Genomic DNA, 25,781 nt, shown 5'->3' on the forward strand with positions numbered 1-25,781 from the left:
GGACGAAAAGGATGGCCGTCCGGAAGCAGCTCGTGAGGACGGCACGTCGAGGACGATACTAGGATTTGCTACGTGTTGTTGTGAACTCTATCTTCATAAGTATCGTGTTGTGAACCCTATGTCATTTCGAACCATGTCTGTAATGCTACTTGTTGTTTGAATCTACGTGTTACGATGTGAGCTATGAAGTGTTATATGTGTATGTTCTGAAATTGCTATTGTTGTGTTCAAAACTGTTTAAGTAAGGCAAGAATTATGTCCAATGTTGTATTCAAAACTGTTGGAGTATGGTAAGATTTTTCATTGGTTTAACACAAGTCAATGTGTGGCGCCCTTCCCACTGGCGCCACACTGCACTGTGTGGCGCCCGTGGCATCGGCGCCACACATGCCAACATATATCAACTTTTGGATCGAAAACATCCAGTGGCTCCGGACGATTAGTCCTTAGCCGTTTTGGAGAGCCTCTTTGTGTGGCGCCCGTGGCATCGGCGCCACACAAACAGGGTCGCAAAACGGCTAAGTCCCAGTCGATTTGTCTTACAGTATGTTTTGGGCAATTACAAATGCATGTGTGGCGCCGATAGGAGCGGCGCCACACATCCTGCCACGTCGGATAGGCGCACCAACTCAATATCGAGGGCGCCACGTCGGCTGGGAGAGTGGCGCCGGCAGGACGGGCGCCACACTGGCATGTGTGGCGCCCATAGGAGGGGCGCCACACAAAAGGGTTAGATGGGTGAAATAGTTTGGCCGGAGGGTCAGTTTGTATTTTTCTTTCACTTTTGGATTATTTCTGTGTAAATCGCCGTTGCTGTCTGCGGTGCAGTTGTTTGCGTGACGTATATCCCAGGGTACCTGGACATGATGATGGGATATTGCCGTACTTGGACTATGACTGCAGAATTGACAGGGTTGCCATTAGAAAAAGACAACAGACAAGGAGTGCTAGACCGGGCCGAGTAGTGATTAAGGAAGTCGCCATTCTAGTCCACCAACCCACCAACGACTAGAGTGCTGATCGTCACAGGCCCACCAATGCAGATCTCCTGGACCCGCCATATACAACCACAGAAACCTGCCAGCTTAGACACGATCCTTGCTAGAAAAAACAGTGAGCTTGTACATTTTTCAATGCCATGTCAATTAGCGTCTAGATACATTAAAATTTAAATAAATATATGAAATTTTATTATAGGACCGAGCAAGTTCGGAACATCACACCAACCATCTTTCTAGATATTATTTAGTATCTTGATATATTCAAATTAAGACAAATGTAAGATATCATTTGTGAGACAGAGAGTGTATATACTTCCTCTGTAAGAAAATGAGTGAATATGTTTTTTCTAGATTTACATGTATCCATACACTAAAACGCGTCAATTCTGTGGTTCACCGGCATAATATAAATCCTAGTCACTTATTTCTGGACAGAGGGAGTAATTTTATTTGTTATCGATTGTTTAGTGGCATGTCTCCCTCGTTTGTACCATTTTTGTTGTTGTCTTTGATAACATAAGATATGAGGTGCACTTTAATTTAGTTGTCTTTTCCAAAAAAAAAAGGCATACAAACATGTTACTCCATCCGTTTTATATTAGTTGGCACTGATTTATTACCATATAAAATTGTATTGAACCGGTGACACAATTTATATGGAATGGAGAGAGTAACATGCTTGTGGTAGTTTTATTTTTGCAAAATCAGCGACAACTAATGTGAAAGGGAGGAAATAATATACTCCATTGATTCAAATTAATTATCTAAACATGTTTTTAGTATAGATACATCTATTTTAGGGTAATTATTTTGAACCGGAGGGATTACTATCGTTCTAGAAAGTGTAGGACATACAACACTAAGTAAGCCGCATTCACACTTAATTTTTTTGACACAAGGCATTCACACGTAGTTTGTCTCAGCGAGATCTGTTTTAGGATAGAGATCGAATGCTACTCTCGTGACTCTCAAGTCCAAACAGAGATTGTGGATACAAACAGGACAAGGATTTTGTGCACATGGGAGTTAGTGCTCCCTTCACTTTTGGATTTTTCAAAAATTTCAGATTCTCATATTTCTCTGCTTTCAAGAATTATGACATTAAATATGTAGATAGATGTGTATACGAGGATTGGAATCAAAAAAGTCTCGTCAAAAAATACGTTATATTTTTGGAGATGCAAAAAAGACAAATTTCTAACAGTACACTGACAAAATATACGTACTATTGTACTACTATTTATAGTCAGAAATTTGTCTTTTTTGTATTTTCTAAAATACAAAGTATTTTTTAATGAGACTTTTTTGACTACACTCCTCGTGTGTAAATCTATCTACATATTTAATGCCATAATTTTTGAAAACATAAAAGAGCGAGGTTTTAAAAATTTTCAAAAATCCAAAAGTCCAAGGAGCATTTGTGCTCATGTGCACATGGTACTTTTCGATACAAACATGTGAAGCGAGGCGAGGAACCTGATTACTGCTTTTCTCCATGGTGTTGGCCATCCTTTTTACGAGTACTTTTCGGCCTCTCCGACATGATGGCATCCAACCAAACATCTCAACTGAAGCAACGACCCCGACACGCCATGCATACTTTGCCCTGCTTCAACCGTCAACACGCCCCATAATGTACTCTCCCGCCCACACGCACCGGCGCACACGCATAAATACGCGAGCGCGCCCTCGGCACCTCACACAGAGTCACAAACACACCGGAGCAGCGAGCAACACCACCTAGCTAGCCAGCCATGGCCGCCACCGCGGCGCTCATCGCCCTAATCGTCCTCGCCGGCACCACCTCCCACTCCGAGGCCGCATCATCGGCTGCAGGCGAGAAAACGACGCACATCAAGCTCTACTGGCACGACGTGGTGAGCGGGCCGAGCCCGACGGTGGTGCAGGTGGCGCACGCGGCGTCGACCAACGCCTCCAAGACGGGCTTCGGCGGCGTGGTGGTCATCGACGACCCGCTCACGGAGGGGCCGGCGCTCAATTCCTCCAGGCTCCTCGGCCGCGCGCAGGGCACCTACATCAGCGCCGGCAAGGACGACGTGTCGCTGTTCATGAGCATGAACTTCGTCTTCACCGCCGGCAGGTACAACGGCAGCACCGTCGCCATCATGGGCCGGAACGCCGTCTTCAGCGCCGTCCGGGAGATGGCCGTCGTCGGCGGCACGGGGGTGTTCAGGTGGGCGCGAGGGTACGCGCAGGCCAGGACGCACACCTTCGATTTGAAGACCGGCGACGCCACCGTCGAGTATAACGTATTCATCAAACACTAGTCAGTCACTGCTGCTAGTTCCACGTTGGTTTGGATATTTGATTCGTACGCGTTGATGCGCGAATCCACCCTTCGAAAATAAAAACAATTATACATTAAGTTCAATCGTACTATACTGTTCTTGGTGTTGCTTTAATTTTCATCAAAATCTACGGCGAGAGAATAGTAATAAGTTCAATCGTGTTCTTGGTGTTGCTTTATTTTTCATCCGAAACTGCGGCGAGAGGAGAGAAAGGTTGTTGTAACAGTAGCTAAAAAAAGTACCTAATTCAATCAATTGGTCTAATCCCAAACTGCGGCTAGAAGAGTACTTTGGATTTGGAGCACTACATAAAATGGAACGGTGGATTATCTGACCGGCGAGTTTGTTGCGTGCTGGTTGGTGTTCTATGTCCAATCCATACAGCTGCAAAGAGCTATCAAATCCGGAAAATTTTAATCTCGATCGGGTGTATATGTTTTTTTTGTCTAAGATATTATTTAAAATGTGATTTTTTGAAAATTACGTCGAATGTACATCTTCACATTCTACGCGTGCACGTAAAGTTTCGAAAAAATCCATAATTTTTGTAATTAAGATTAAAAATAAGATCAAAATGTTGTTGTCGATGATATCATATTCCTTCTTCAGTTGTAGTTGCTTCAGTGACGCTGAGATCAAAGCTAGGCATCTACAACAATTGCTAATTCACCGACCTGGTCATTGGATCATGATATTTTCTGAGTAATCAAGGGAGAACACTATTTTTCGATTAGAGCATATCCAACATCATCCCCAACTAAAAGGCCCCCACCCCTAGGAGGTGCTTTGGGGGCGGATTGTGTGTGCCTCATTTCAGAGTGATGGTGTGAGACCAATGAAAAAAATAGCGCGCAAACACAAATAGTGTGGGCTTCAGAAAAATGCTATAGACGCTATAGCGTGCTAATAGCGTGCTATTTTTTAAAATAGCGTTTAACAAAAAAATGAAAATTCAGGATTTCAGCATATATATAATAATAGATATAGCACTCTGCAGCTATAAAATCTCGGATATGATATTTTGTAGCCAAACATCAACCAGAGATTGTTCACATAGTCTATAACTTAATATGACATAGTCTCAAAATCATAAACCATAGTTCACATTCACATTGTCCCGAACTAGAAGGATTGGAAGAGGGGAACAGAGGCACGGGGTGAAGGCGTGAAGGTGAAGCTAGGTGTGGTCGCTTACCACAGATTGATAGAGGAGAAGGGGGCGGAGCTGCGCCATCACGCCGTCGCCTGCCGGGCAGACACTGGTAGAAAAGGGGGCTTTAGTCCCGGTTCGCAACTGCCATTAATCCCGGTTGCGCAACCGGGACTAATTATGCGCGACTAAAGCCCCCCTTTAGCCGCGGTTGCTTACAAACCGCGACTAAAGGCACGTCCACGTGGCCGCCAGCAGTCCGTCGGGGTGGAGGACCTTTAGTCGCGGTTCTCCTGGCCAACCGCGACTAAAGGCCCCCCCCTAAATCTGGTTTCTTTTTAGTTTGTATTATTTTATTTATTTTATATTTTATTTTGTGTTTAATTTTAATTTTGAAGAAGTTTTAGCACACATATTCTACGGTACTATATACATGCATATGAATGTACAATTTCAAACAAATTTTAAATTAGAACCAAGTAGAATTCAAGAGGAATATACAATATATATTCAATATCAGATGACCATATACAATTTTGAACAAGTTCCATACATAATTTACGGCATCAGACGTTCTACGTCCTCGTAATAGTGTTCTCCTTTAGGATGGAGGACTTCCCTCATGAACCATCCTGCTAGTTCCTCTTTAATTGGTCGGAAGCGAGCTTCTGGACTAAGCGTCTTCCGGAAGTTATTCCTCTTGACGTTGTTATCCGACGGCTTCCGCTCAGAGGTGTATCTCCGGATAAACTCACAAACATAGTATCCACATAGATTGGTCCCCGGTGGCTGAATATCCCCAGTCACTGACCTTCTAAATTCTAGCTCTTTTTTGAATTCACCAACCGTTTCATCTGTGAACCGTCTCCAAACCCTACGAGGCAAAGAAAATTAAATGAACAAGAGAGTTATTAGTTACTTGATATTAGGAAATGAACGAAAGAGGCCGATCGATATAGAGCGCAAATGAATGAAAATAATTACTTTTGCAGCATTCTTCTCATGTCGACTGATACGTCTCCGACGTATCGATAATTTCTTATGTTCCATGCCACATTATTGATGATATCTACATGTTTTATGCACACTTTATGTCATATTTGTGCATTTTCTGAAACTAACCTATTGACGAGATGCCGAAGGGCCAGTTGCTGTTTTCTGCTGTTTTTGGTTTCAGAAATCCTAGTAACGAAATATTCTCGGAATCGGACGAAATCAACGCCCAGGTTCCTATTTTGCCCGGAAGCATCCAGAACACACGAGAACCGCCAGAGAGGGGGCACAGGCCCACCAAACCCTAGGCTGGCGCGGCCAAGGGGGGGCCCGCGCCCCCCTATAGTGTCGGCGCCCCTTCGACCTCCTGACACCGCCTCTTCGCCTATATAAAGCCCCTGGACCTAAAACCTCGAGACGAAAAAAGCCACGGTACGAGAAACCATCCAGAGCCGCCGCCATCGCGAAGCCAAGATCTGGGGGACAGGAGTCTCTGTTCCGGCACGCCGCCGGGATGGGGAAGTGCCCCCGAAAGGCTCCTCCATCGACACCACCGCCATCTTCATCACCGCTGCTGTCTCCCATGACGAGGGAGTAGTTCTCCATCGAGGCTCGGGGCTGTACCGGTAGCTATGTGGTTCATCTCTCTCCTATGTACTTCAATACAATAATCTCATGAGCTGCCTTACATGATTGAGATTCATATGATGATGCTTGTAATCTAGATGTCGTTATGCTAGTAAAGTGAATTTTACTTATGTGATCTCCGGAGACTCCTTGTCCCACGTGTGTAAAGGTGACAGTGTGTGCACCGTGTGGGTCTCTTAGGCTATATTTCATAGAATACTTATTCACTGTTATGGATGGCATAGTGAAGTGCTTATTTATATCTCTTTATGATTGCAATGTGTTTTGTATCACAATTTATCTATGTGCTACTCTAGTGATGTTATTAAAGTAGTTTTATTCCTCCTGCACGGTGTAATGGTGACAGTGTGTGCATCCGTGTTAGTACTTGGCGTAGGCTATGATTATGATCTCTTGTAGATTATGTAGTTAACTATTGCTATGATGGTATTGATGTGATCTATTCCTCCTACATAGTGTGAAGGTGACAGTGTGCATGCTATGTTAGTACTTGGTTTAGTCGTGTTGATCTTTCATGCACTCTAAGGTTATTTAAATATGAACATTGAATATTGTGGAGCTTGTTAACTCCGGCATTGAGGGTTCGTGTAATCCTACGCAATTAGTGGTGTTCATCATCCAACAAAAGAGTGTAGAGTATGCATTTATCTATTCGGTTATGTGATCAATGTTGAGAGTGTCCACTAGTGAAAGTCTAATCCCTAGGCCTTGTTCCTAAATACTGCTATCGCTGCTTGTTTACTGTTTTACTGCGTTACTACTGCTGCGTTACTACTGTTTGTTTACTGTCCTGGGCAAAGCACTTTTCTGGTGCCGTTGCTACTACTTATTCATACCACCTGTATTTCACTATCTCTTCGCCGAACTAGTGCACCTATTAGGTGTGTTGGGGACACAAGAGACTTCTTGCTTTGTGGTTGCAGGGTTGCATGAGAGGGATATCTTTGACCTCTTCCTCCCTGAGTTCGATAAACCTTGGGTGATCCACTTAAGGGAAAACTTGCTGCTGTTCTACAAACCTCTGCTCTTGGAGGCCCAACACTGTCTACAGGAAAAGGAGGGGGGCGTAGACATCAAGCTATTTTTAAAGGCGCCGTTCTTGGGTGAGGAAAGGTAAAAGGCACTCATACTTCGGTTCCAGGTAAAGTACTTTTCTGGCGCCATTGTGTTTGTGCTCGAAGCTATTTCCTTTAGATCCTGCAATTGCAACTTTTTGTTTCTTGTTTACACTAGTAAGGCATAATGGAAAACAACAAAATTATGAGAGAGCTTTATGAACTTTATCTTGAATTAGGACATGATGTGTTTGAAGAGAGAATTAAAAAACCCATGGAACTTTATATGCATGCTAATGGGAATGTTATTAATATGAATGCTTTGAACACTATTGTTTCTAATGCTATGGAAAATTCTAAGCTTGGGGAAGCTGGTTTTGATGAGCATGATCTTTTTAGTCCCCCGGGCAATGAGGAGGAAATTTACTTTGATGATACTTTGCCTTCTATTTATGATGATTATAATGATAGTAGTCTTATGTTGCCGTCTGTTATGGAGGATAAATTTGATTATGATTACAATATACCTCCTATATTTGATGATGAGAATAATAATGATAGCTACTTTGTTGAATTTGCTCCCGCTATTACTAATAAAATTGATTATGCTTATGTGGAGAGTAACAATTTTATGCATGAGACTCATGATAAGAATGCTTTATGTGATATTTATATTGTTGAGTTTGCTCATGTTGCTACTGAAAGTTATTATGAGAGAGGAAAATATGGTTGTGGAAATTTTTGTGTTACTAAAATACCTCTCTATGTGCTGAAATTTTTGAAGTTGCACTTGTTTTATCTTCCTATGCTTGTTACTTTGCTCTTCATGAACTTGTTTATTTACAAGATTCCTTTTCATAGGAAGCATGTTAGACTTAAATGTGTTTTGAATTTGCCTCTTGATGCTCTCTTTTGCTTCAAATACTATTTCTTGCGAGTGCATCATTAAAACTGCTGAGCCCATCTTAATGGCTAAAAAGAAAGAACTTCTTGGGAGATAACCCATGTGTTATTTTGCTACAGTACTTTGTTTTTATTTTGTGTCTTGGAAGTTGTTTACTACTGTAGCAACCTCTCCTTATCTTAGTTTTGTGTTTTGTTGTGCCAAGTAAAGTCGTTGATAGTAAGGTTCATACTAGATTTGGATTACTGCGCAGAAACAGATTTCTTTGCTGTCACGAATCTGGGCAAAATTCTCTGTAGGTAACTCAGAAAATTATGCCAATTTACGTGAGTGATCCTCAGATATGTACGCAACTTTCATTCAATTTGAGCATTTTCATTTGAGCAAGTCTGGTGCCTCAATAAAATTCGTCTTTACGGACTGTTCTGTTTTGACAGATTCTGCCTTTTATTTCGCATTGTTTCTTTTGCTATGTGGGATGGATTTATTTGTTCCATTGACTTCCAGTAGCTTTGAGCAATGTCCAGAAGTGTTAAGAATGATTGTGTCACCTCTGAACATGTGAGTTTTTGATTATGCACTAACCCTCTAATGAGTTGTTCTAAGTTTGGTGTGGAGGAAGTTTTCAAGGGTCAAGAGAGGAGGATGATATACTATGATCAAGGAGAGTGAAAGCTCTAAGCTTGGGGATGCCCCGGTGGTTCATCCCTGCATATTTCAAGAAGACTCAAGCATCTAAGCTTGGGGATGCCCAAGGCATCCCCTTCTTCATCGACAAATTATCAGGTTCCTTCTCTTGAAACTATATTTTTATTCGGTCACATCTTATGTACTTTACTTGGAGCGTCTGTATATTTCTTGTTTTTGTTTTTGTTTGAATAAATACTTGTGTGGGAGAGAGACACGCTCCGCTGGTTCGTATGAACACATGTGTTCTTAGCTTTTAATGTTCATGGCGAAGGTTGAAACTGCTTCGTTAATTGTTATATGGTTGGAAACGGAAAATGCTACATGTAGTAATTGGTATGATGTCTTGAATAACTTGATACTTGGCAATTGTTGTGCTCATGTTTAAGCTCTTGCATCATATACTTTGCACCTATTAATGAAGAAATACATAGAGCTTGCTAAAATTTGGTTTGCATAATTGGTCTCTCTAAGGTCTAGATAATTTCTAGTATTGAGTTTGAACAACAAGGAAGACGGTGTAGAGTCTTATAATGTTTTCAATATGTCTTTTATGTGAGTTTTGCTGCACCGGTTCATCCTTGTGTTTGTTTCAAATAGCCTTGCTAGCCTAAACCTTGTATCGAGAGGGAATACTTCTCATGCATCCAAATCCTTGAGCCAACCACTATGCCATTTGTGTCCACCATACCTACCTACTACATGGTATTTCTCCGCCATTCCAAAGTAAATTGCTTGAGTGCTACCTTTAAATTTCTATCCTCTACCTTTGCAATATATAGCTCATGGGACAAATAGCTTAAAAACTATTGTGGTATTGAATATGTACTTATGCACTTTATCTCCTATTAAGTTTCTTGTTGTGCGATAACCATGTTCACTGGGGACGCCATCAACTACTCTTTGTTGAATATCATGTGAGTTGCTATGCATGTTCGTCTTGTCTGAAGTAAGGGCGATCTACCACCTTATGGTTAGAGCATGCATATTGTTAGAGAAGAACATTGGGCCGCTAACTAAAGCCATGATCCATGGTGGAAGTTTCAGTTTTGGACATATATCCTCAATCTCAAATGAGAAAATTTATTGTTGCTACATGCTTATGCATAAAAGAGGAGTCCATTATCTGTTGTCTATGTTGTCCCGGTATGGATGTCTAAGTTGAGAATAATCAATAGCGAGAAATCCAATGCGAGCTTTCTCCTTAGACCTTTGTACAGGCGGCATAGAGGTACCCCTTTGTGACACTTGGTTAAAACATGAGCATTGTGATAATCCCGGTAATCCAAGCTAATTAGGACAAGGTGCGGGCACTATTAGTATACTATGCATGAGGCTTGCAACTTGTAAGATATAATTTACATGATACATATGCTTTATTACTACCGTTGACAAAATTGTTTCTTGTTTTCAAAATCAAAGCTCTAGCACAAATATAGCAATCGATGCTTTCCTCTTTGAAGGACCATTCTTTTACTTTTATGTTGAGTCAATTCACCTATTTCTCTCCATCTCAAGAAGCAAACACTTGTGTGAACTGTGCATTGATTCCTACATACTTGCATATTGTACTTGTTATATTATTCTACATTGACAACTATCCATGAGATATACATGTTACAAGTTGAAAGCAACCGCTGAAACTTAATCTTCCTTTGTGTTGCTTCAATACCTTTACTTTGAATTATTGTTTTATGAGTTAACTCTTATGCAAGACTTATTGATGCTTGTCTTGAAAGTACTATTCATGAAAAGTCTTTGCTATATGATTCAGTTGTTTACTCATGTCATTTACATTGTTTTGATTGCTGCATTCATTACATATGCTTACAATAGTATGATCAAGGTTATGATGGCATGTCACTCCAGAAATTATCTTTGTTATCGTTTACCTGCTCGGGACGAGCAGAAACTAAGCTTGGGGATGCTGATACGTCTCCGACGTATCGATAATTTCTTATGTTCCATGCCACATTATTGATGATATCTACATGTTTTATGCACACTTTATGTCATATTTGTGCATTTTATGGAACTAACCTATTGACGAGATGCCGAAGGGCCAGTTGCTGTTTTCTGCTGTTTTTGGTTTCAGAAATCCTAGTAACGAAATATTCTCGGAATCGGACGAAATCAACGCCCAGGTTCCTATTTTGCCCGGAAGCATCCAGAACACACGAGAACCGCCAGAGAGGGGGCACAGGCCCACCAAACCCTAGGCCGGTGCGGCCAAGGGGGCGCCCGCGCCCCCCTATAGTGTCGGCGCCCCTTCGACCTCCTGACGCCGCCTCTTCGCCTATATAAAGCCCCTGGACCTAAAACCTCGAGACGAAAAAAGCCACGGTACGAGAAACCATCCAGAGCCGCCGCCATCGCGAAGCCAAGATCTGGGGGGCAGGAGTCTCTGTTCCGGCACGCCGCCGGGACGGGGAAGTGCCCCCGGAAGGCTCCTCCATCGACACCACCGCCATCTTCATCACCGCTGCTGTCTCCCATGAGGAGGGAGTAGTTCTCCATCGAGGCTCGGGGCTGTACCGGTAGCTATGTGGTTCATCTCTCTCCTATGTACTTCAATACAATAATCTCATGAGCTGCCTTACATGATTGAGATTCATATGATGATGCTTGTAATCTAGATGTCGTTATGCTAGTCAAGTGAATTTTACTTATGTAATCTCCGGAGACTCCTTGTCCCACGTGTGTAAAGGTGACAGTGTGTGCACCGTGTGGGTCTCTTAGGCTATATTTCACAGAATACTTATTCACTGTTATGGATGGCATAGTGAAGTGCTTATTTATATCTCTTTATGATTGCAATGTGTTTTGTATCACAATTTATCTATGTGCTACTCTAGTGATGTTATTAAAGTAGTTTTATTCCTCCTGCACGGTGTAATGGTGACAGTGTGTGCATCTGTGTTAGTACTTGGCGTAGGCTATGATTATGATCTCTTGTAGATTATGTAGTTAACTATTGCTATGATGGTATTGATGTGATCTATTCCTCCTACATAGTGTGAAGGTGACAGTGTGCATGCTATGTTAGTACTTGGTTTAGTCGTGTTGATCTTTCATGCACTCTAAGGTTATTTAAATATGAACATTGAATATTGTGGAGCTTGTTAACTCCGGCATTGAGGGTTCGTGTAATCCTACGCAATTAGTGGTGTTCATCATCCAACAAAAGAGTGTAGAGTATGCATTTATCTATTCTGTTATGTGATCAATGTTGAGAGTGTCCACTAGTGAAAGTCTAATCCCTAGGCCTTGTTCCTAAATACTGCTATCGCTGCTTGTTTCTTTGTTTCTTTGCGTTACTACGCTGCGTTACTACTTGTTTGTTTACTTGTCTGGGCAAAGCACTTTTCTGGTGCCGTTGCTACTACTTATTCATACCACCTGTATTTCACTATCTCTTCGCCGAACTAGTGCACCTATTAGGTGTGTTGGGGACACAAGAGACTTCTTGCTTTGTGGTTGCAGGGTTGCATGAGAGGGATATCTTTGACCTCTTCCTCCCTGAGTTCGATAAACCTTGGGTGATCCACTTAAGGGAAAACTTGCTACTGTTCTACAAACCTCTGCTCTTGGAGGCCCAACACTGTCTACAGGAAAAGGAGGGGGGCGTAGACATCATCGACCCAAAGCTTTGCATCCATATTCAGAGAGTCGATGACGAGAACTCTGGAGGTGTGAAATTTAATTACTAGCAGAATCCAGTGGAACCTGCGGACACGATACATGCACAGTCATGCATAACTCATCGATTAGCCACATACCATGCATGGAGTAAACAAAATAGAATGTGCTCAAGACAGAAACACTCACCCAAAATGGTAAGAAAATAGAATTTCACTTTTGAGTTGCTGCTTTGTAAGAAAAAGCCACAGGTCTTGCTCCACGTCGTCGGGGTGTTTTTCTAACACATATCCATTAACGATATATGGGTCAATGAACCCAACATCATTGATGTTCTTTATTCTGCATTCCCTAATCTTCATTCTGCATAATAGCATACACAACAATATAGTTAGGACAATATATATAGTGCATGCAATATATGAACGAGATGAGGTAGAAATAAATCACTTACAGAACGTAGCAACTGATGATAGATTTGTCGAGCTCCCGCAGATTGAACAGCTGGAACAATTCACTCATATGAATTGTTACATAGTAATGTTTGAAGTGATGCTCATGTCTAACTTCCGTATAAATATATTGTTTGGCGGCGTTAGTTTTTATGTAACCCTTGTACCAACGTAGCAGATTTTTCATTTGTGCTGGTAGATCCTCTTCCTGCGCAGGCTCGACGAGAGGCCCATTCGGCACATATGTAATTGCTACCTCACTTATTGGCGCCTCCTCGAGGCCTAACACTGCACGAAGAGTCATACCGATCTGGACCGCTTGTTCTCTGGCACCCGTTACAGTCATTCCCTGTGCTGTCGCAGCTGCTATGATTGTGGGGTCCATTAGTTCAGCATCCGGACCGGCGGCTTTCACTATGAGCGAGGAGATCGATTGTTTACTTTGTTCCCCGAGCTAGGCAACTCGTTTCCCACTTTTTTACTTTCTAATTCTTTCTCGGCCTCCTCCAAGGCTTTCTTCTCCTGCTTCTCCGCCAAGTCTTTCTTCTCCTTCAACATGAGTGCTTGCCTACGAAGTTCACGTGCATAGTCGTCAGGCATATTCTTTTCGGCTTGGAACGGTGTGCTCAAAAATGACTTAGCCCACTTCTTTTCCTTGTGAAATTACTGGCTTGGGCTCAGGCTCTCTTTTCGCCTTCATTTCCACCTTCCATTTCTCATACTGAGCAGCCGCGGCCGCGTCAGTTTCCTCGACACTACGTTACCAAGGCCTTGGGAGGAGAGGCTTCAGTGATGGATCCGGTACCTTTTTGATCTTAGGTACATAAGGGTCCGGGTTAATAGTCCAGGAGGAGGTTGCCTTGCTGTCCGCCTGCTTCCGCTTCTTCACCGGAGGTGGATTGGGGGCGGCGTACCCGCCTGATGAGGACTGGGGGGGCGGCGGCTGATCACCCGTCGGAGGTTGTGGATTGGGGGGCGGCGTCGACTGACGTGAAGGAGGTGTAGGTGAACCACCACCAACACCACCACCGCCACCACCACCACCGGAGGGGGTTGGCCTTTTTAGCCTTGGTGCCTCGCCTGGAAACACTATGTACTTCTTTTTCCATAGAATGAACTGGCGCTTGACATCTCCAAGTCTTCTCTCCCCTTCGGGTGTACCAATGTCAATCTCCAGCTCCTCAAACCCTTGGACTATTTCTTCCACCGTGACACGAGCATAGCCATCTTCAATGGGGTTATTGTGGTGGAGTGCTCCAGGTGTACAGGGTAAAGCACTGCCGCTAGCTACCTTCGTGGAACATATGCCCCCCACTGGAAAATGCAGATCACATTCTTTCATCTCCTTTACATCATCCACGGGGTAGTGACGCTCCGGTGCACGAATCTCGATCGTTGGTGCATTAGCACCAGCCGAGGTAGCACCAGCCGGGGCCAGCAAGGGTGCATTAGCACCAGGCGGGGCTCCCGTGGAAGCCACACTGCTTCTCTGCTGATGGCTACCGAGATCTTCATGCGGCCCTGCAACAGCCGATCTTTCTTTTGCTAGTTCATACACCATCTGCTTCACCTCATGGATTTCCGATGCCGACTTTCCCATAAAATCTGCATCCCGATCCGTCTTTCTCTTACGGCTTCTGTAACCGTACGGGTCATCGTCCTGGGAAAACCCTATTTTCCACGGAATGGCCCCCATGCCTCGTACACGTCCTCCGTGTTCAGGATTCCTGAGGGCTTTTGTCAGCGCGTTGTTCTCTCTATTGAACTTGATCTTCCCCTCTTGAGCATCCCTCATTGCGTCAATAAGGGCTTGGGTGGGTTTAAACGCTTTCTTCCGGTGAACACAAACCCCTGTCTCCGGGTCTAGCGATCCCCCATGCCCGTACCACCACCTTTTGGCCCTTGGGTCCCATCCCTCTGTACTAGAGGGATTCCTCGCTCCGAAAGGCGGTACCCTCCTGGCCCCATAATATGATTGTATTCTTTCTTAGCCGCATTTTCCTTTTTTTTTTGATATTTCAATGAAACGCTCCTATTTCTTTTGCTTCACAAATTCCGGCCAATCATCTTTCAGTTTCTCATATTGTCCTTTGAAATCCGGAGTCTTGTTCTTGTTGACATAGTCACGGGCTAGATTTTTCTTGAATTTCCGGAATGCTTCGGCCATCTTATGAAGAGCGAACGGTTTGACTAGCCTCCTCCTCTCACGTCCACTGATACGTCTCAAACGTATCTATAATTTCTTATGTTCCATGCTACTTTTATGATGATACTCACATGTTTTATACACACTTTATGTCATATTTATGCATTTTCCGGCACTAACCTATTGACAAGATGCCCAAGAGCCAGTTGCTGTTTTCTGCTGTTTTTGGTTTCAGAAATCCTACAAAGGAAATATTCTCGGAATTGGACGAAATCAACGCCCAGGGTCATATTTTTCCACAAAGCTTCCAGAAGATCGAAAGGATTACGAAGTGGGCGACGAGGCGCCGCCACACCAGGGCCGCGCGGCCAAGTGTGGGGCCGCGCCGCCCTGTTGTGTGGGGCCCTCGTGCCGCCTCTAAACCTACCCTTCCGCCTACTTAAAGCCTTCGTCGCGAATACCCCAGTACCGAGAGCCACGATACGGAAAACCTTCCAGAGACGCCGCCGCCGCCAATCCCATCTCGGGGGATTCAGGAGATCGCCTCCGGCACCCTGCCGGAGAGGGGAATCATCTCCCGGAGGACTCTTCATCACCATGATCGCCTCCGGATTGATGTGTGAGTAGTTCACCCCTGGACTATGGGTCCATAATAGTAGCTAGATGGTTGTCTTCTCCTCATTGTGCTATCATTGTTCGATCTTGTGAGCTTCCTATCATGATCAAGATCATCTATTTGTAATGCTACATGTTGTGTTTGTTGGGATCCGATGAATATGGAATATGAATGTTCTAGGACGTCGCCTACAGGGGGGGTGAATAGGCGGTGTGGCAAGTTTTAGCCTTTTCCAATTTTAGCGCAACGGAAGGTAAATGTGATAGCTTTGGCAAAGGTGATGTTCCTACAAGGATACTAGGACATGTGCAACAAGTAAAGGAATCAACAAGATAGTAAGAGTAAGGTGCGAGATAACCGGAGGACGCGGAGGCGAGTCGAGGTTTGTTTACCGCAGTTCCTTCCACAACAGGAAGTACGTCTGCGTTGAGGAGGTGCTAGTCTCACACAAGAGACTAGACGGCCACACCACGAAGGAAGGCCTCACCTTCTTCCTCGAGAGAGCTCCACGGAGGTGCTCTCCCTCTTCCACTAAGGCACCGGTCGAGGCGGTGATTCCTTCACAAGGTTGGGGCGAGCTCCACACACACAAGGATGCTCCCAACACCCTATGGAGCTAGTACATCACCAAGCTAGCCTCCATAGCTGCACATCTCCAATGCTCCACCATAGGAACCCATCCAATGCTCCACACAAGGAACCCTTCCAATGCTCCACCAAAGGAACGCTACCAATGCCCCACGAAGGAACCCGTTCAATGCCCCACGAAGGAACCCTTCCAATGCTCCACAAGAGGAACTCTTCCAATGCTCCACTAAGGAACCCTATCACCAAGATCCACTAAGGAAGAACACACACACCCTACGAGATCGGAACCCCGGAGAGAGCACAACCCATGCACCTAATGCAATGGCTAAGAACACCACTAGGATGCCCAAGTTCTTCTCTCCCAAATTCCAACAAAGCTAGAAGAAGCAATTGGGGGAATAAGGGAGGAAGAACAAAGGAGGAGAAACACCAAGAAACTCCAAGATCTAGATCTAGCAAGATCCTCTCTCTTAGAGGAGGATTCAATTGGTGAAGCTCTAGATCTAGATCTCCTCTCTCCTTTCCCCCAAAAATATGCAACAAATAGTGGGGGGGATCAAGAGGAGGAAGAACAAAGGAGGAGAAACACCAAGAAACTCCAAGATCTAGATCTAGCAAGATCCTCTCACTTAGAGGAGGAAGAAAGAACCCAAGGTCAACAATGGAGGAGAGAGAGTGGAGGTGCAGGGTTGGTTGGGTCGGAGGTGGAAGAGAGATATATATAGGGGACCCAGAAATATAGCTGTTGGGGCTGAAAAACGGTCAGATCCGCGCCCAAAGCGGTACTACCGCTCGCGCGTGAACTGCGCAGAAAACGGTCAGAAATCGGCCCAAATCGGCCCAAAGCGGTACCACAAGCGGTACTACCGGGTCGGTACCGGGTCAATACTGGACCAGATGCATTGTCTCGCAGAGACCAAACCGGTACCTGACCGGTACCTGACCGGTACTACCGCCCGTCCCCTTTTTTCTTTTAAACTGCGATACGAAAACGGCAATATCTCGAGCTTGGAAACTCCGATTGAGGTGAAACCAATTTTGCCGGAAAGAGGACGACGAGAGCTACCACTACACAAGGTGAAAACATGAAAAAGAGTGAGTGATGATTTTCTCATGGTCATAGAGGTGTAACCTCTCAATATGGTATATCGGGGAAATCATCACCCTTGCACATGCAACATGCAATGCATCCGGAATCCGTTTTCGATGAGCTAGAGCTTGTCATGAGAATGAACACAAGCTCTAACTTATCTCATGGATAAGAACCAGGAAGAACCAAGAACACGATGAAATGCATGCAAGGTTTAAGCTCTCTCCGATGATGCCACTCACTATCCTATCGAGCACAAACCTAGTCCTTGCGCGTTCTTCTCGAGTCGGCAAGCTCCGTCTTCATACTCTAGTCCTTGCGCGTTCTTCTCGAGTCGGCAAGCTCCGTCTTCATACTCTTCATGATTGTACATGCCACCGTCTTCATCCATCTTGTACGCCGTCTTCTCTCTTCATCTTCTACGCCGTCTTCTCTCTTCATCTTCAACACCGTCTTTGTGTCTCTTCAACACCATCTTCATCATTGTACTCCGTCTTCTCCATCTTACAACCTTGAGTCCAACATGACTATGGACTTGACCTAAGATTGATTCTCAATGCAATCGTTAGTCCATAGGGATTTGTCATCAATTACCAAAACCACACATGGGGTAAAGGACATGTTCTTACAGAATATTATGTTATGTTGATTATCAATCTATCATATATGTGTTGTTTATGATCTTGCATGCTCTCCGTTGCTAGTAGAGGCTCTGGCCAAGTTGATACTTGTGACTCCAAGAGGGAGTATTTATGCTCGATAGTGGGTTCATGCCTCCATTTAATCTGGGACAGTGACAGAAAGTTCTAAAGTTATGGATGTGCTGTTACCACTAGGGATAAAACATCAATGCTTTGTCTAAGGATATTTGTGTTGATTACATTACGCACCATACTTAACGCAATTGTCTGTTGTTTGCAACTTAATACTGGAAGGGGTGCGGATGCTAACCTGAAGGTGGACTTTTTAGGCATAGATGCATGCTGGATAGCGGTCTATGTACTTTGTCGTAATGCCCAATTGAATTTCACACTAGTCATCATGATATGTATGTGCATTGTTATGCCCTCTTTATTTGTCAATTGCCCAACTGTAATTTGTTCACCCAACATGCTATTTATCTTATTGGAGAGACACCACTAGTGAACTGTGGACCCCGGTCCATTCTTTTACATCGAATACAATCTATTGCAAACATTGTTCTTTACTGTTCTTCGCATACAAACATCATTTTACACACTATACATCTAATCCTTTGTTTACAGCAAGCCGGTGAGATTGACAACCTCACTGTTAAGTTGGGGCAAAGTATTTGGATTGTGTTGTGCAGGTTCCACTTTGGCGCCGGAATCCCTGGTGTTGCGTCGCACTACACTCTGTCACCAACAACCTTCACGTGCTCCTTGACTCCTATTTGTTCGATAACCTTGGTTTCTTACTGAGGGAAAACTTGCCGCTGCACGCATCACACCTTCCTCTTGGGGTTCCCAACGAACGTGTGCTTTACACGTCATCAAGACAGTTTTCTGGCACCGTTGCCGGGGAGATCAAGACACGCTGCAAGGGGAGTCTCCACTTCCAATCTCTTTACTTTGTTTTTGTCTTGCTTTACTTTATTTTATTTACTGCTTTGTTAGTTCTCTATATCAAAAATACAAAAAAATTAGTTACTTGCTTTACTTTATTTACTATCTTGTTTGCGTTCTCCATATTAAAAACACAAAAAAATTAGTTACTTGCATTTACTTTATTTAGTTTGCTTTATTTACTATTGCTAAAATGGGTACTCCTGAGAATACTAAGTTGTGTGACTTCACTAGCACAAATAATAATGATTTCCTATGCACACCTATTGCTCCACCTGCTACTACAGCAGAATTCTTTGAAATTAAACCTGCTTTACTAAATCTTGTTATGAGAGAGCAATTTTCTGGTGTTAGTTCTGATGATGCTGCTACCCATCTTAATAATTTTGTTGCACTTTGTGAAATGCAAAAGTATAAGGATGTAGATGGTGACATTATAAAATTAAAATTGTTTCCTTTCTCATTAAGAGGAAGAGCTAAAGATTGGTTGCTATCTTTGCCTAAGAGTAGTATTGATTCATGGACTAAATGTAAGGATGCTTTCATTGGTAGATATTATCCTCCTGCTAAAATTATATCTTTGAGAAGTAGCATAATGAATTTTAAGCAATTGGATAATGAGCATGTTGCCCAAGCATGGGAAAGAATGAAATCTTTGGTTAAAAATTGCCCTACCCATGGACTGACTACTTGGATGATCATCCAAACCTTTTATGCTGGATTGAATTTTTCTTCGCGGAACCTATTGGATTCAGCTGATGGAGGTACTTTTATGTCCATCACTCTAGGTGCCGCAACAAAGCTTCTTGATGATATGCTGATTAATTACTCTGAATGGCACAAGGAAAGAGCTCCACAAGGTAAGAAGGTAAATTATGTTGAAGAAACCTCCTCCTTGAGTGATAAGATTGATGCTATTATGTCTATGCTTGTGAATGGTAGATCTAATGTTGATCCTAATAATGTTCCTTTAGCTTCATTGGTTGCTCAAGAAGAACATGTTGATGTGAACTTCATTAAAAATAATAATTTCAACAACAATGCTTATAGGAATAATTCTGGTAACAACTATAGGCCATATCCTTCTAATAATAGTAATGATTATGGTAATTCTTATGGTAATTCTTACAACAATAATAGGAATGTACCCCCTGGTCTTGAATCCATGCTTAAAGAATTTATTAGTACACAAACTGCTTTTAACAAATCTGTTGAAGAAAAGCTTGGTAAATTGATATTCTTACTTCTAAGGTTGATAGTCTTGCTGCTGATGTTGATCTTTTAAAATTGAAAGTTATGCCTAATGAAAATAAATATATTAAGTCATTTGCTACAGCAAACGCCATCCAAGTTCGAATTAATGAGAATATTAGATTGATGGCTGAATTGCGTGCTAGGTGGGAAAAAGAAGAAAATGCTAAAGAGAATAATGTAGCTAACGTTTGGACTATTACTGATACGTCTCGAACGTATCGATAATTTCTTATGTTCCATGCTTGTTTTATGACAATACCTACATGTTTTATACATACTTTATGTCATATTTATGCATTTTCTGGAACTAACCTATTGACGAGATGCCGAAGTGCCAGTACCTGTTTTCTGCTATTTTTGGTTTAAGAAATCCTAGTAAGGAAATATTCTCGGAATTGGACGAAATCAACGCCCAGTATCTTATATTTCAAGGAAGCTTCCAGAGCACCAAAGAGGGGCCAGAGGAGAGGCCCAGGGCCACCACACAAGGTGGCGGCACGGCCCAAGGGGGGGCGCGCCCCCCTGTTGTCTGGCTGCCTCGTCAGCCCTCCGACTCCGACTCTTCGCCTATAAGAAGCCTCCTGACCTAAATCTTCGATAGGAATAAGCCACGGTACGAGAAACCTTCCAGAGCCGCCGCCATAGCGAAGCCAAGATCTGGGGGACAGAAGTCTCTGTTCCGGCACGCCGCTGGGACGGGGAAGTGCCCCCGGAAGGCATCTCCATCGACTCCACCGCCATCTTCATCACGGCTGATGTCTCCCATGAGGAGGGAGTAGTTCTCCCTCGAGGCTAAGGGCTGTACCGGTAGCTATGTGGTTAATCTCTCTCCTATGTACTTCAATACAATGATCTCATGAGCTCCCTTACATGATTGAGATTCATATGAGCTTTGTATCACTATTCATCTATGTGCTACTCTAGTGATGTTATTAAAGTACTCTATTCCTCCTTCATGATGTAATGGTGACAGTGTGTGCATCATGTAGTACTTGGCGTAGTTTATGATTGTGATCTCTTGTAGATTATGAAGTTAACTATTACTATGATAGTATTGATGTGATCTATTCCTCCTTTCATAGTCTGTCGATGACGGTGTGCATGCTATGTTAGTACTCGGTATAATTGCGTTGGTCTATCATGCACTTTAAGGTTACTTAAATATGAACATCGAATGTTGTGGAGCTTGTTAACTCCGACATTGAGGTGCTCTTGTAGCCCTACACAATTAATGGTGTCCATCATCTAACAAGAGAGTGTAGAGTGGTTTTATTATGTGATCAATGTTGAGAGTGTCCACTAGTGAAAGTATGATCCCTAGGCCTTGTTTCCAAATACTGCAATCATCGCTTATTTACTGTTTTACTGCATCTTTACTTCCTGCAATATTACTACCACCAACTGCACGCCAGCAAGCTATTTTCTGGTGCCGTTACTACCGCTCATATACATCCATATTACTTGTATTTCACTATCTCTTCGCCGAACTAGTACACCTACACATCTGACAAGTGTATTAGGTGTGTTGGGGACACAAGAGACTTCTTGTATCGTGATTGCAGGGTTGCTTGAGAGGGATATCTTTGACCTCTTCCTCCCTGAGTTCGATAAACCTTGGGTGATCCACTTAAGGGAAAACTTGCTGCTGTTCTACAAACCTCTGCTCTTGGAGGCCCAACACTGTCTACAAGAAAAGAAGCGTGCGTAGACATTAAGTTATTTTCTGGCGCCGTTGCTGGGGAGGAAAGGTAAAAGGCACTCACACTCCGGTCCCAGGCAACTAAGCTATTTTCTGGCGCCGTTGTAAGTGCTCGAAGCTATTTCCTTTAGATCCTACAATTGCATCTTTTTGTTTCTTGTTTTTATTTCACTAGTTAGGCATAATGGAAAGCAACTATGAGCTTTTTAATCTATTTCCTGAGTTAAGACATGGATTGTTTGCTGCGAAAATTAAAAAACCTATGGAATCTTATTTGCATGCTAGTAGCAATGATATTAGTATGAACACTTTGAACACCATTGTTGCTAATGATATGGAAAATTCTAAGCTTGGGGAAGCTGGTTTTGATGAGCTTGATATTTTTAGTCCCCCAAGCATTGAGGAAAAAAATTTCTTTGATGATACTTTTCCTCCCATTTATGATGATTATAATGATAGTGGTCTTTTGGTGCCGCCTACTATGGAGAGTAAATTTTATTATGATTATACTATGCCTCCTACACTTGATGAGAATAATAATGATAGCTACTTTGTTGAATTTGCTCCCACTACATTTAATAAGAATGATTATGCTTGTGTTGGGAGTAGTAATAATTTTATGCATGCAGCTCATGATAAGAATATTTCATTTGATAGTTGGGAAATGATACACATAAGCGCCGCACAAGCCGACTTCCGTGCGACGCGCCACGTTGCGTGCAAAGTGCATCGCGTCCTATAGAAATTGATGCCTTTTTTCCATCGTGAGCCCGCAGCCCCACCTGCACCGCTTTGCCTTATCTTTACCCCGTGAAATAGCTCGTGTCCACACTTAACAATCCCCTCTGGCTCTCTCTCTCTTGCCACGGGGACGCCGAGGAGCGGCGAGGTCGCGCGCGCCGTGGTGCTTCGAGGTCTCGCGCGCCGGGTAGCAGGGGAGATTGAGGAGGTGTCCCTCTGCTGGCGCAGAGGAGTTCGTCTCCGGCGGGCATCCGCGGCGTGCTCACGCCGATTCGCCGGCGTGCTCGCTAGGTGGAGGAGTTCGACTCGCCATCGAGCTAGAGAAGCACGAGAAGGATGCCGCCACCGAGCACGCAGCGGGAGCGCCGCCGTCCAGCGTACAACGCCAAGGCGCCGCGCCGGCAGGCACGGGTGGAAGTAGCTAGAGAACCACCGCGTTGGAGAGGCGCCGGAGAGGAGAAGGATGCCGCCTCCGGGGATGCAGCGGGCCGGTGCCAACAGGCACGAGGAGGAGGCCTCCGTCGCTAGCGCTGGGTCGCCGACGAGCGCGCCCGTCGAGGCTCGTGCTTTGGGGGAGTAGCACCACGTCGTGAGGCTGAGGCCTCGCCGTCGGCAACCAGTGGAAGACCACGCTGCCATCAAGCGCATCAAGGACGGGAAGCCATGGACGAGCACATGGAGCTACAGATAAAGAAATGGGGATAATTGCCATTTTTATTAGTTTTAATTGACAGATTAATTAGGTTCAGTTGCCGTATTAGCAAATCCCATATTAGTTAGTAGTAATGGCCCGATTGATTACTACTAATTACCAGATTCATTAGTGGTAATTTACTGATTACATTGTCTCCAGTTGACATATTAGCAATTGCCAGATTAGTTAGGTCCTAATTTCCTAATTAATCAGACGGAGCTGCCAATTTCTAAAGATGCTGATCCAGTGCATATCTTCCCTTTTTTTTGTCAAATTTATAATTGCCAGATAAATTGTGCACTGTTCGCACTAATTGCCATATTAGTGGTCCCACGAATGGCATGCAACCTTTTGAAGATAGCAGCTTGCAGCTTTTTAAATTGTTTTAACTTGCTATGGTCATTCAGTTGGACCTGATCAGTTTCCGCCACGGAGATTTGCTTGACCAGCTGCCTTCTTTCACATGGTGGTGGGGCTGGTGAAATCCGCCGCACGGATTAGCGCTGGTGCGGCGCCGCCGCCTAGTGCTGTCCTTGATAGTTATATTGTTGAGTTTGATCATGATGCTACTGAAAATCTTTATGAGAGAGGAAAATATGGTTGTAGAAATTTTCATGTTACTAAAACACCTCTCGATATGCTGATTTTTTTTAAGTTACACTTGTTTTATCTTTCTATGCTTGTTGCATTATGCTTCATGAATTTGTTTATTTACAAGATTCCTTTTCATAGGAAGTGGGTTAGGCTTAAATTTGTTTTGAATTTGCTTTTTGATGCTCTCTTTTGCTTCAACTACTATTTCTTGCGAGTGCATCATTAAAATTATTGAGCCCATCTTAATGGCTATAAAGAAAGCACTTCTTGGGAGATAACCCATGTTTTTTATTTTACTACAATAATTTTGTTTTATATTTGAGTCTTGGAAGTTGTTACTACTGTAGCAACCTCTCCTTATCTTTATTTTATTGCATTGTTGTGCCAAGTAAAGTCTTTGATAGTAAGGTTCATACTAGATTTGGATTACTGTCTGTCACGAATTTGGGCAGGGTTCTCTGTAGGTAACTCAGAAAAATCTGCCAATTTACGTGAGTGATCCTCAGATATGTACGCAACTTTCATTCAATTTGAGCATTTTCATCTGAGCAAGTCCAGTGCCTCTAAAAAATTCGTCTTTACGAATTGTTCTGTTTTGACAGATTCTACCTTTTATTTCACATTGCCTCTTTTGCTGTGTTGAATGGATTTCTTTGTTCCATTAACTTCCAGTAGCTTTGGGCAATGTCCAGAAGTGTTAAGAATGATTGTGTCACCTCTAAACATGTGAATTTTTGATTATGCACTAACCCTCTAATGAGTTTGCTTTGAGTTTGGTGTGGAGGAAGTTTTCAAGGGTCAAGAGAGGAGGATGATATATGATCAAGAAGGGTGAAAAGTCTAAGCTTGGGGATGCCCCCGTGGTTCATCCCTGCATATTTCAAGAAGACTCAAGCGTCTAAGCTTGGGGATGCCCAAGGCATCCCCTTCTTTATCAACAACTTATCAGGTCACTTCTATTGAAACTATATTTTTATTCGGTCACATCTTATGTGCTTTACTTGGAGCATCTATTTGTTTTGTTTGAATAAATGCTTGTGTGGGAGAGAGACATGCTCCGCTGGTTCATATGAAAACTAGTGTTCTTAGCTTTACTTTTAATGTTCATGGCGAAGGTTGAAACTGCTTCGTTAATTGTTATATGGTTGGAAACAGAAAATGCTTCATGTGGTAATTGGTGTATGGTCTCGAATAATTTGATACTTGGCAATTGTTGTGCTCATATAGATTATGTTTAAGCTCTTGCATCATATACTTTGCACCTATTAATGAAGAACTACATAGAGCTTGCTAAAATTTGGTTTGCATGATTGGTCTCTCTAGAGTCTAGATATTTTCTGGTAAAGGTGTTTGAACAACAAGGAAGACAATGTAGAGTCTTATAATACTTACAATATGTTATTATGTAAGTTTTGCTGTACCGGTTCGTACTTGTGTTTGCTTCACCTAAGCCTTGTACTGAGAGGGAATACTTCTCGTGCATCCAAAATCCTTGAGCCAAAACTATGCCATTTGTGTCCACCATACCTACCTACTACATGGTATTTTCTGCCATTCCAAGTAGATACTTCGTGTGCTACCTTTAAACAATTCAAAATTTACTATCTCTTATTTGTGTCAATGTTTTATAGCTCATGAGGAAGTATGTGGTGTTTTATCTTTCAATCTTGTTGGGCAACTTTCACCAATGGACTAGTGGCTTCATCCGCTTATCCAATAATTTTGCAAAAAGAGCTGGCAATGGGGTTCCCAGCCCCAATTAATTAACCTTCATGAATTTACAAAAAAAGACACTCCTCCATGGTATGTGATTGTTGGACGGCACCCGAGGATTCGGTTAGCCATGGCTTGAGAAAGCAAAGGTGGGGAGGAGTGTCATCTAAATACAACTAAAATAAAAAGACACTCCTTCATGGTATGAGATTGTTGGAAGGC

At 43.2% G+C, this 25,781-nt stretch overlaps 1 protein-coding gene across 1 annotated transcript; it reads left to right on the forward strand.

The window, feature by feature from the left end:
• Positions 1-2,688: 2,688 nt before the first annotated feature.
• Positions 2,689-3,393, forward strand: LOC127329924 (dirigent protein 22). The gene has a single exon (XM_051356326.2). It carries the CDS (start codon positions 2,756-2,758, stop codon positions 3,287-3,289), a length of 534 nt encoding a protein of 177 aa, XP_051212286.1. The 5' UTR covers positions 2,689-2,755; the 3' UTR covers positions 3,290-3,393.
• Positions 3,394-25,781: the final 22,388 nt, after the last annotated feature.

This window comes from Lolium perenne, chromosome 2, assembly GCF_019359855.2.
Source record: "Lolium perenne isolate Kyuss_39 chromosome 2, Kyuss_2.0, whole genome shotgun sequence".
Taxonomy (NCBI): domain Eukaryota; kingdom Viridiplantae; phylum Streptophyta; class Magnoliopsida; order Poales; family Poaceae; genus Lolium; species Lolium perenne.